At 42.8% G+C, this 12,938-nt stretch overlaps 1 protein-coding gene across 1 annotated transcript in view; it reads left to right on the top strand.

Moving 5' to 3' along the window:
• The window catches only part of RPL26L1 (ribosomal protein L26 like 1), a 313,721-nt gene extending 302,076 nt beyond the window's left edge, over nt 1-11,645 (top strand). Inside the window, exon 4 of the mRNA XM_044069871.1 lies at nt 11,478-11,645. Within this exon, the coding sequence (XP_043925806.1) occupies nt 11,478-11,606 (129 nt within the window). The 3' untranslated portion in view covers nt 11,607-11,645. The remainder of the gene's footprint in view (nt 1-11,477) is intronic.
• The last annotated feature ends 1,293 nt before the right edge of the window (nt 11,646-12,938 follow it).

The following is a 12,938-nucleotide window of genomic DNA, read 5'->3' on the forward strand; positions in this document are numbered from 1 at the left end:
CGAATGAAGTCACCTACTCAGATGGAACGTTATGGTGAGTACATAACTTCTAATTTTCTCAATGTCAGGGTGCAATCCCTACACCCGACAGCCTGGCGCATTCTGTTTTAGAGAAGGAGGGCCTTCAGCTCCCTCAACAAGTTTTGGATGTTATTTTGGAAGCCAGGCGACCTAGTACTCGAAAGGTTTATGCTGATAAATGGAAGAGATTTTTTCTTTGGAGTTCAGCTAAAGGCTTTGATGTCAAATTGCCTAATTTGAGTTGTACATTGCAATATTTGACTGTATTATTGGACAAGGGTTTGTCCTTCTCTTCTGTAAAAGTGCATGCTGCAGCTATTTCCGCTCACTATGATTGTGACCCTCCTTTGTTTTCACATCCATTGGTTAAACAGTTTCTTAGAGGGGCAAAGAATATAAGACCCCCACGAAGAGCTCCTACTCCTGCCTGGGATCTTAATTTTGTTTTGGAAAAGCTGACTCTGCCTCCTTTTGAACCTGCAGCTACAGTTGAATTGAAGTTGTTGTCTTGGAAGACTGCTTTTTTGTTGGCTGTTACTTCTGCTAGAAGGATATCTGAATTACAGGCCCTCATGGCAGTGGAACCTTTTCTGATTTTTCACAATGACAGAGTTTCCTTGCGTGTACTAATCCTACTTTTATGCCTAAAGTGATTTCTAATGTGGCATTGAACCAATCTATACATTTGCCTACTTTTTATGCTAACCCCCAAAATAAAGGGGAAAAAGTTTTGCATTCTTTGGATGTACATAGGCAGTTAAGGTATTTGAGCAGAACCAAAGAGTTCAGAAGATCTCAACAATTATTTGTTTCTTTTGCTTTGACTTCACAAGGGAAAGCTGTCTCGAAACAAACTATTTCCAAGTGGATTGGCCATTGTATTGCTTTTTGTTACTCTCATCATGGAAAGGATGTTCCAGTTGGGATCAGGCCTCATTCTACTAGGGCTACGGCCACCTCTACTGCTTTTTTGAGAGGGGTAGCTACTAAAGACATTCTAGAGGCAGCTACTTGGAGTTCTGTACATACCTTTACAAAGCATTATCATTTACCTCTTTATTCTAGGTCTAGGGCTGGGTTTGCCACTGCAATTTTACAGGGCATGTTAGCAGCTCCTAATGCTATTTAGTTGGCCAGCCTCCCTTTTTTCCGTTGCTCTGGGATTCTACCCATATGTAAGGACTGCAGCAATGGGAGATGAAGAACCTAGTACAGTTTTGTACCTACCATAAATGTAGATGTTCGAGGATCTCCATTGCTGCAGTCCAATTTTCCCTCCCTCCTTCCCCCTTTTTAGGTTGGGTTTTGGGTGGTGTTTTTTGCATTCTGGCGTCTGAGGCAAGAAAGACCGAGTATATGGCGTCGGTCATGCGCATTTGTACTGGCACGTACTGACGTCAGTCTCGGGCGCCGGTGACCGACGCCGGTTCTAGCCCTTTGGTATTCGGGCCAATTGTGGACAGCGGACTACCCATATGTAAGGACTGCAGGAATGGAGATCCTCGAACATCTACATTTATGGTAGGTACAAAACTGTACTTTTTCCTCCTCTGGGATGCCCTATCAACAGTCAGTGAAATTGTGGGAGAGCGCTAGAACTTTGGAAACAACTCGTATAGCCAAAAGGCTGCTGCAGCAATGAGTAATTTGAACATCTGCGGTTACAGGAAGTGCAACTTGCACAGCTGTACTATATTTAAAGCCCTACATGAGCAAGTCAAAACAATGGGGTGGGATCATTGCTGGAATGAACCCTTCTTTTTTAGCTAAAGTGATGTCTGAAGTTCCCTTACTCATACCGTACATTTTTATGTTTTTTTCTCTCTCCCAGTGTAAAGGGGGGACAGTATTTTGCACCTAACTGGACATTCTCTGGCAGTTTGCGTATTACTTGTACAGGACTAAGTCCTTTTGGCTGATGGCAGTTGTGGCCTTTCCCAAGGGAAAGAGGGTAGACTGGTGTCTTGAGCAAAGCTTTTCCTAGTAGCTAGCCTCCTTTGTTTTTGTTCCCTGATGAGAAGGCCTTTCAGGCATTAGCTGGTACTTGTGCCTTTTTCAGAAAACCATTGACACAGTATTCACAACACAGCTGTAAATTTGATGGGGTCTGCTCTATGGAGGTGTAGAGCAGTGTTGTATGAGGGCTGAGCAGGATAATCACCACTTGTTTCCACCTTTGTTACAGATGCTGATGTAAAAGTATTCCCATTCATCAAATTCTACTGCAACAGTAGTCCTGCAAAGAATGTATTGTTGCATAGAAATCTCCCTGTAATAAAGTATATACTCAAATTGTCAGACTCTCTTCCACCTTCCCCTTTTTAGATAAATTGTCTGGAACATTGTGATATATGAATCTGTATTGCACTTGATGCTGTCAGTTTTGACTTTCTTGATAGAAGACTATTCCTTCTTCAGGGCATGGCTTTTATCTTATTGCCAGAGAAGAGATGTAGTGGGTAAACTGCCTCTTTCATCTTTAACATAAGCCTGCAGCCTTTCTTTGTGTGGAGTCAGACTATGCTTTTAGCGTTTTGAGCTGTCTTAGTCAGTTGGGCAGACATTTCCCTGTGGCGGATTTCAATATTACTGGTGGTAAATGTACTGCAACTTTTATTGCGGTAAGTTTGTCAACTTTAATAGCCTTGTGGAGGCCAACTGTGGAAGACTGATGGTCTTTGTTGCACTTTGCTGATAACCATGTTGCACCCCAGTCATCCTTGTATTTTGATGCCCGTTGGATGTTTCTTGGGTATTACCCCATTTTACTTCCTTTTCACAGAGAACTTGGAATAACTTCTCTGCTGTCCACCTTCCAGCTCTTTCCTTCCCATATGTATTTTCAAGTAATGCATAGTGAAGCTTCCCATTCTATCACCCATTTTGCTGAAGAGGTTAAACCATTAAAATTGAATGCAGTTTAAAGCCCTTAGCATTATCAGGCTAGAAGTCCTTAAGCTACTGTTCCTTGATTTTTTTTTTTAAACCAGATAGTCTCACACACAATTACTTTTCTTAAGCATTTCCGTCATAATCTCACCCTCCTTGTACACCTGTATTTCCCTCTCAACCTCTCCTAAACATAAACCAGAAGATTGAAGTAAAATTAACCAACAGAATAATAGAGGTCAGTTTTTTTAAAAGCAGACAATGTGTAAAGATCTAGTGGTAAAGTTGTCAGAAGAAACACAAAAATAGTTGACAAATATGTAGTCCCTCAATTGACATTAAGAAATAGGGGGGGAAACTCTTCAAGCTTGCAGTCCCTCCTTCAGGTTACAGGTCCTTCATGAAATAGAGCAGTCTAAAGCACTTGTACTGAATGTGTACATTTCCAACATGTGTTACTTGGTAATCCAGTGTGCTACTGATGTACACCCTGAATGTCCACACTGTTTTTTCAGCAGGTGTATTCAGAAATTATTCATATATTTCCATTGTCAAAAGTTTACTGTTCATGTACACTTATTCCTCCCCAAGGAAGCATTTTACTGTTTGACATAAATGTGTTCAGCATCTATTATGTTCTTGGCATTTTATTCATACCACCTTGCATGGTACCTGGTGTGAGGCATTTACAGGGAAGTCGACATTTAGGCTACTTCGGTTTAACAAAAATAAAATTAAATCTTTCGGTGCAGCACAGTACTTCCTTCCTGTCCCCTTGTTGCTGGAACTGTTGAGGTGGCATTGATGACACAATTTGATCTACAATTTTAAAACCTCATGCAGATCTGTCTTAATGCTTTGATATTCTCATTTTTAACAGATCAGACATCCAGGTTATACTGGTCAGGCATTTTTTTCTCAGCTTAAGGGAGGTTGAAAAAAAATGTACAACAGATGCCTTATCTGGCAGATGTTCTTAGTGTTTCACTGTTGCAGTCATCACATTTGGGTTATCTGCCTGCAGATAGCCCTCAGTCGGCCTAAATACCAGTCTCTTGGGATTTTTGCGTCGGATGCTGTCGCTTCCATGACGTCAGGTCGTGGGGGGGGGGGGGGATATAAAACATGCAGCCGTCGTCATTACATCAGCTTTTCTTGCCGTGCAGTGTCTGAAGCAGAAGCAGTTTGCAACTGCCGGTCGTCAGGTCTGAAACTCGAAAATTTCAGGAGTCGGAAGTCTTCTAAAAGACTTGCTCTAATCGATGTCAGAAAAAGTTAATTGTCTTGCCTGTGGAAAGCAAATTTCATTCTTACTGCGTCACCTGTTTAGGCCCAGACCACGACGTTCCTCGCTGTTGATTTTGTGCCTTGTTCAACGCCCAAACTATTCGTCATTGGGCAATTTTTGTCAAATTATTTCGCTCATTCTCCGTATTCCAAAGTGGCTTTGATAAGCCATCAGACTACCGATCTTCCGAAAAAACGTAAGGATAGACCGAGACAGACTGCATGGGTCCAAAACTGCTGACTCTTTCATTAAGCTAGTCACCAGTCCGCCGGTATTCAGTGTGGTGCTTTTGCAGCCCCTGATACCTGCTTCTACAGATTCACAGGCCTCTACTGAGACCCATTCGGAGTCCGGTATGCCGCATGATGATGCTTTGACTATGGAGCCTGCGGATGTCTCTACCTTGGATGGGTCCAGAGCTGCTGTGCAGGCACTGGCTTCTGAGGGTGTATTCCGGCCTTCCGATTTTCATATTACAGACAACTTTGTTTCAAACCAAAAATACAGAATTTCTCCGGCCCAGAGTTTGCACTACGCCTAGGAAACTGACAACCAAATTGCATTCTCAAGCCCCCATGCCTCAGAAACAAATGCTTATAATGGCTGAAGATCTTATTACTTTAATTAGGGGAAGCCAGTCTTCCCCCTCAAAAAGACCTAGAACTGATTTTCCTTCTGATTCTTCAGATCACGAGTCTGTTGACTCTGATCCTTCTGATTACCAGGCCATACCCTTATCTACCTATGAGGATTTTGATGCAGAGGATTCCATTCCCTCTGCTTCCCCACCAGAAGATTTTTCTTTTGGTGAAACCCTGCATACCCTTAGAGAGCATTAGATGATGAGGTTTTCTTGGAATCAAGCCTTACCCCTGATACTTTGCCTCCAGCTCCCAGGAAACCTGACAAGTACTACAGAGTACCTGACTCCCACAAATTTCTCTTTAAGAATCCTACTGTGGATCCAGAGACCATTTCTCAGGGACCTAAAGGCATTAAGGCTACAACAGCCAAAAACACTACACCTTCAGGTAGGGACCCTAGGGCTTTAGACAAATGGGGTAAGAAGGTGTACACCTCTGCTAGAAGGTGTACACCTCTGCTACTCTTGCCATCAGGGCTTTAAATTGCCAGTTTCATATGTTAAAGTATCAACAACATATTATGGAGCTAATATGTTGATTCCTGATTGTGCAGAACATAGGGATTTGCAAGAGTTAATGCATTCTGCTAACAAAGTTGGTAAACATACTTTGCAATGTGGTTTTGATGCCTTAGAAGCATCTTGCAGGGATGCTGTCACTGGGTCTGTTCTTAGAAGGCATGCTTGGCTTAAGGAACAAATCCTGCCAGACCATGTCAAAGCAAAATTACTAGATGCATCATTAAACCAAGAACGCCCGTTTGGCATTAAAGCAGAAGTCTTCCTCAAAAAGATAGAGGAAAAAGCTAAATCTATGCAAACTGTTGGATTTCCTACAGGTACAGCCACCTAGATTCAGTAGGCATTGGCCTTCAAAAAACTGGTCCTTTCAATGTCCCTCCCAGATCTTCAGTCCAAACCCAGGAGCAGCAGGCCACCAAGATTAGTCTCAGGGTATGGACAGGTCTAAGCAATGGAGTGCTCCCACCTCTAAAACAAGGAGTAGTAAACCACCAGCCTATGGTAAAATATCGCAATGACTTATCCTTAACTCTTCCAAGCCTTGCCAAAGTACTTGCACCCTTAGGAGGAAGACTTGCCCTGCATGCAAAAAAACTGGGAGTACATCACCCAGGACAGATGGGACTTGAGCATTGTATCCCAGGGATACAGATACTACTTCCACTCACTGTCAACCCCAAGCGGATGGCCAGACCTAATTCCCCCAAACCAGTGGGCAGTGGCCCAAAAGCAAGTACTTTATCTTCTCAGCATCAAGGCTATTCAGCCTGTCCCAACAGAGCAAAGGGGACAAGGTTTTTACTCCAGACTGCTTCTGGTACCCAGAAAAGAAACCTCCTGGTGCCCTGTCCTGGATCTGTCTATTCTCAACACCTTCCTGGTGGTTCCAAGATTCAAAGTGCTTACTCTCCAACAGCTGCTTCCTGTGGTAGCCAAGGACTTCTGGCTAGCCACCCTAGACTTAAAAGAAGCTTATCTGCACATCCCCATAAGGGAATCTTGCAGGAAATATCTGTTTCAGAGAAGGCTCTGTGCACTATCAGTTCTCTGCACTTCCCTTTGGCTTATCTACTGCGCCCAGGGTATTCACAAAATGCCTAGCTCCAGCCATTGCATATTGCAGGCAGAGAAAAATTCAAATTTACCCATACTTGGACGGACAGTCCGGAATTGCTACTCCAGCACCTGACGTTTGTAAAGAGACTTCTAACTTCACTGGGGTACACCATCAACGAAAAGAAATCACATCTGGTACCCAGCCAACAGATTTGTATTCCTGGGAGCAAGCTTGGACACAACTTCCCAGATGGCATTCCTCACTCCAGAAAAACAAATCTATTTGACAAACTAGTTCAATCTACTGGCCACCAAAACCCAGCTATCTGCAAGAAAAATACTGCAAGCCCTAGGGTTCATGGCCTCTTGCATTCTACTAATTCCATAGGCAAGACTGCATATGAGGAAACTTCAGTGGTACTTAAAAAGTCTCTGGTGTCAACATTCTCAGGACCTGGAAACAATGATTCCTATCATTCCTTGCCTAAAGGCAGAGGTCCTTTGGTGGGCAGAGGCCTGCTACCACAGTAAAGGACTCCCTTTCACGCAACCCTGTGCTGCCCAAACACTAACAGATGCATCAGACTATGCATGGGGGGCTCACATGGCAAGACAATGCATTCAAGGCAGATGGAGCCCAAAGCAAATGCACCTGCATATCAATCAAAAAGAGCTGTACAGAATGCTCTGACAGCCTTCAAATGCCTTATTCTTCCAAGGCAGCTATTGATACAGACAGACAACACCACAGTTATATGGTACATAAACAAGCAGGGGGGGAACCCATTCCTAACCACTTTGCAGGTTAGCCATGGCTCTGTGGAACACAGCCTTGAGCAATCAAGTGCACTTGCAAGCTCAATTCCTGCCAGGCAAACTAAATTCACTGGCAGACTACTTAAGCAGAAATCTAATGGACCCACACAAATGGAAACTGGAACCCAAATCATTCAAGTTTCTGATCCACAGGTGGGGACACCAGAGGTGGACCTCTTTTCTTCCCCTCAGAACTATCAGTTGAGCAAATATTGCTCCAGAACTAGTAATAGAGAAATGTAAGATACAAGAAACAAGTTGAAAAAGACCAGTAATCAATAGTAAATTCCCCGATAGCAGGAAACCGATGAAGGCAGTCTCACAGTATAGAATGAACAATAAGTCTCAAGATGTTGCTCTCGCAAGACTCTGCAGTCCGTAATAAACAAGGTGGATTTATTAACACAAACACAATACAATTCGATTAAGCGCTTTCATTTCCTGACCGGAAACTTCATCAGAATAAATGTTGTTGCTACTAAGGTAGCAACGACATTTATTCTGATGAAGTTTCCAGTCAGGAAATGAAAGCGCTTAATCGAATTGTATTGTGTTTGTGTTAATAAATCCACCTTGTTTATTACGGACTGCAGAGTCTTGCGAGAGCGACATCTTGAGACTTATTGTTCATTCTATACTGTGAGACTGCCTTCATCGGTTTCCTGCTATCGGGGAATTTACTATTGATTATTGCTCCAGAACTCCCCACAGCCAAGCATGGAAAGTGGATGCCCTGTCCTTCACATGGGAAAACCTCTCAATCTATGCCTTTTTCCCTCTGCCCCTCCTCTCGAAGGTTCTACTAAAGATCAAACTGGAGAAGTCCAGGACAATCCTGTTTGCACCAGACTAGCCACGCCAGCACTGGTACCCACTTTTGCGCAGTCTGACAGTACTGCCACCATGGCACCTGCCTCCGTCACCCTCCCTGCTGTCCCAGTAGGAGGGTCAGATGTTGCATCCTCTGCTACAAACCCTGAACCTTGCAGCCTGGCTCATCCCCTGAACTCTGCACCTTCAGCCCTCTGTAAACAGGTGCTGGATGTCGTCCTTGAGGCAAGAAGGCCTAGTACTAGAAAGTCCTATTCAGAAAAGTGGAAAATGTACTGTTCTTGGAGCCAGTCTCAGGGAATGGACACAACTGTGCCCAGCTTACCTCATATACTAGAGTACCTAAATGCTTCACAAAGGCCTATCCCTCTCTTCAATTAAGATTCATGCCTCTGCCATCTCAGCTCATAATACCCCCCCCCCCACACACACACACACACACACACACACACACACACACACACCAGGAGAGCTCCCACTCCAGCCTGGGACCTTAACTTTGTATTGGAAAAACTCACGCTTCCACCCTTAGAACCTGCTGCTTCAGCAGAGTTGAAATTCCTCTCCTGGAAAACAGCTTTACTTCTAGCCATCATTTCAGCAAGAAGAGTGCCTGAATTGCAGGCCCTTATGGCTGTTGAACCATTCATTGTCTTCCATGTGGACAGGGTTTCCCTCAGGACTAACCCATCATTTATGCCCAAGGTGGTATCTAGTGTGGCTTTAAACCAATCCATTCATTTGCCAACTTTTTTCCGTAATCCTCAGAATAAAGGGGAAAGGATCCTGCACTCCTTGGATGTACATAGGCAGCTTAGGTTCTATGTGGACAGGACTAAACCTTTCAGAAAATCTGACCAGCTGCTAATCAGCTTTGCTACAGGGCCAGAGGGCTAGGCCATTTCAAGGCAAACAATTTCTAAATGGATAGCACACTGCATCCAGTTCTGCTACAAACACCATGGGAAACCTACCCCACAGGGGATCAGAACACATTCCACTAGGGCTACATCAAACCTCTACAGCATTTCTCAGGGGAATCCCTACCAGGGACATCCTAGAAGCTGCAACCTGGAGGTCTGTACACACCTTCACCAAGCATTACCACTTGTCTATCTTTTCTAAATCCAGAGCTGGATTTGCCACAGCAGCCTTACAGGGCCTGCTTGCCAGCCCTAATGCTTCTTGACTGCCTCTACCCATCCTCAGCTTTGGGAATCAACCCAGATGTGATGACTGCAACAGTGAAACACGAAGAACATAGTACAGTTGTGTACACTTACCATAAATGTAGATGTTCGATTGTATTCACTGTTGCAGTCCTGGTTACCCTCCCTCTAGCCCCCTGACTTCTCTATACTTCTACCTTTTCCTTTTTGTTTGGCCATATCTTGTAACATTGATATTTACTTTCTACTGGGGGTGTTTGTAATTGCTTACTATTGTGGGGGCTCCTGACATCTGGGGCAAGAAAAACTGATGTAATGGCGTCTGCTGCATGTTTTATACCCCTGACGTCATGGAAGAAGCGACAGCATCCGATGCAGAAATCCCAAGACTCTAGTATTCAGGCCGACTGAGGGCTTACCTGCAGGCAGATAACCCAAATGTGATAACTGCAACAGTGAATACACTCTAACATCTACATTTATGGTAAGTGTACACAATTGTACTTTGCTGCAGAAGGGTAAGGCTGTGAGCTGTAGTTCAGTAGTCAGAGGTTTGATTGAGTAGTTCACATGCAGCTGGGAATTTGACCAAGGCTTCTTAATGATCCCCTGGACTGCAGGCTTAGTAATTTATGAACCTAAACAGACATGTATTTTGTTGCACAGAACACTGCTGCGGAGTATCCGTATCTGAAATGATGCATCTTCCCTGCCAACTTATGCTTCCTTCAGAGGACTCTAGAATATGTAGACAAAGCTGTTAACTCTGAGCATATCTGTTCGGTCTAATTATCCAGCCCCACCACCTTCTCTTAAGGTTTAGCTTACTAGTCTCGAAAGTGCAGTATCTGTATACTAGATTTCCAAGTACCATAAATTCACCGTTGTGTATCAACTCAATGGATTTGCATCAACCTTTCCTAAGTGCATTCCAGATCCAGCAGAAACACTAGTTCTTATCCCTAGTGTTAGCCTGGTTTCTCTCTTGTGGTCTGATAATATTTGAAGTGTTAGACCTGCTGCTTAAAGTAGGGAAATGTGGGAAACACAGTAATATATTCCTCTGCCTGCCCTTTATTCCTTCCCATGAGTACTGGATATTGTTACAGAAGAGATTTGCAGGATCCTCCTAAGTCTTCTGAACTGAATACCATTGGCCATAATGCCTACATTGCTTGCAGCTTAGTGAAAGGAAAACACGAGTCTCATTTTTTATTGCAAGTCATTTTTTAGACTAGCTCAGACTGGTTTCTCAATGCATCTGTTGCTTGTGAATAATTAAGGTGCATTTTGTTCACTTAGATTGTATAGTTTTTTTCTGCCTCTCTATTAACATGATGACTTTTTTGCTCTTGTTAAATGAATTGAAGATGAGGACTCGTGTAGTATTACCATTTTGGGGTAGCCCATGAATTTATGGATCTTGGTTAAACAATTTCTATTCCTGTGTGACTAACAAAAACTACCCGATAAACAAGTCTTTCAGTCTTTGTTGGGACTCCAGAAGTACTAGATGGCTTTCATCCTTTTTTTCCTATGATTAACATTTGGAATGTCTAAATCTGATACATTTATGCATAATCTGGTTGATTTGTGTACTGTATCCAAAAATGGTATCTGGAATTTATTCCCTGAAAGCTTGTCTGGATTATCAGGTTAACAAGGGGGTGAACCCTTGCAGGTGGACTAATCTCACCATCCCAAACTAGCTAGCCTGTAGTTGGAGGGTACTGCAGGTGATCTTTCACTTAACTTTGGAGCTTGTAAAAGTCCACATAAACCAGCATTATGTCTCAAGATCTTGCTCATCAAAGTGTATAAGGTTTTACTGGAATTAAGCCATTTTAGTCTGTAAAAGTGCTACTCAATGTTAAAGCATTGCAGCCCCACTTAAGGACTCAACCTAGAAGGTCCAGAAATTAATCCAGAAATGAACCGTTTCCACATTTGTGTGATGTGGATACAGTTGGGTCCAGCCAGTACTCCAAATGTTGGTATAGAAGAAAAAGCTGTATAAAATTAACTGTCTTTAAAAAAAAAAAAAAAAAGTCAAAGTTTTGCTTTGTGAAGGTAAAGGTGCATTTACTGGTAATTGTGAAAGGTGTTTTGTAGTGTGTGCTTTCAAGATTGCATGCTTTAGTTTTCCTATTGAAAGTAGTGTGGGCTTGAGAAGGGGTGTAAAGTATTTGAAAGAAATGTTTAAATCCACTCCTGCTGCTTCACCTGTGTTCTTCAATTCTAGGTCGTGATCACTAGACTAAAGTTGGACAAAGATCGCAAGAAGATCCTTGAACGCAAAGCCAAATCACGCCAAGTTGGGAAAGAGAAGGGAAAATATAAAGAAGAAACAATTGAAAAGATGCAAGAATAAAGTTGTTTTTGAGGCTGCTAATAAAGACTCTAAAAAGAATGTCGTCATTTTGTATTCCTTGCACATTTAGTATTGATACGTTCTCAAATGTACACCTTCTGTATGCACCTTAAGTGAAATTTCTATATCAGAATTTTAAGACGTGACATTTCATTGTGCATCACCTGTATGTATCTACACCTATTAGAATGGTGCTGATCAGTGCAGATGCTGCTTCCTGCATGTAGGACATGCTTAAATTTATAAAGTAGTACGACTTTTGTATTGCTGTGTACCATTTTGTCTTAAAATCTGAAGATGCATCTGAACTCCTGCTGTCCATGCTTTAAAGAAAAAGGCTGTGTTTTAAGAGCAATACTGCAATGCATTTCTTACTGCCTGAATTTTTTCCCTTATTCTTGGTGCTCTGTTTAATTCTGTAATATATTTTCACTGCTTGGGCAGTTTTTTCTGCAGTGGTCATACCAGCAGGTAGTGGGCCCAGCTGTGTCTTGCCGTCAGCCAGCTTATCTGTGGATGAGCAGTGACAGTTGTCAGTTTTCTTTCTCCTGATCAGGGGTATTCTAACCTGCACAGTTCCTGGTTTATGTAGCTCCTTTTTTTTTTTTGACCCTGGCAGTGACTTTCGCAAAGAAAGGGGGGACTACACTCCTTTCCAAGAAGTGGAAGACAGAATAGTAGATATTCTCACATCCCTTATTCAGCCAACCATATTACATAAGACCTCTAGTTGAGGTATTTTCATTGGCGGCAGCACATTGGCAGAGGTCTTAACAGTACCATGAAAGGGAAAATGCAAATTTGCCCCAGGTGTTTACCTCCCCACGATGTTCTTTACAGATGATAGAGTAATTAGTTTGGTGTGCCGATAGGGCAAGTAGCTAGGATTTAAAAGGCTCAACTCCACTGTTGCCTAGTAACCTAAGAATACCATCAGATTGGCTTTGCATCTATTTTTCCCCTAGTTTCTTTTTTTCTGTACCACTCAGTTGATCTAAAGTTTGCTTCTCATCCGTAGTTACCTCTTGCTGAATTTCTTCAGTACATATGGGCGAGCTTCTAGGAAGAGGAAACATTCGGCATAGTGGTCTGAGCTGTTTGGCTTGTTTAAGGCTAGCAAGGGTGAATTTGCCAGTTGCAGTGGTTGGTAATGCAACATCCCGGCTAATAATTGCATTGGTGATTTTTTTCCTTCCCACTTACAAGCACTTGGACTGCTGTTCTAACATTGGTTACCAGAAACACATTAGAGAATGTCCCCTCAACACTGTGCCATATGTGTGGAAAAGATTGCAGTTAGATTATGTGCTTTAGTTGTATGTATTTATATGC

The sequence above is a fragment of the Protopterus annectens genome, chromosome 4.part0 (assembly GCF_019279795.1).
Source record: "Protopterus annectens isolate FY-2018-M chromosome 4.part0, PAN1.0, whole genome shotgun sequence".
Lineage (NCBI taxonomy): Eukaryota > Metazoa > Chordata > Ceratodontiformes > Protopteridae > Protopterus > Protopterus annectens.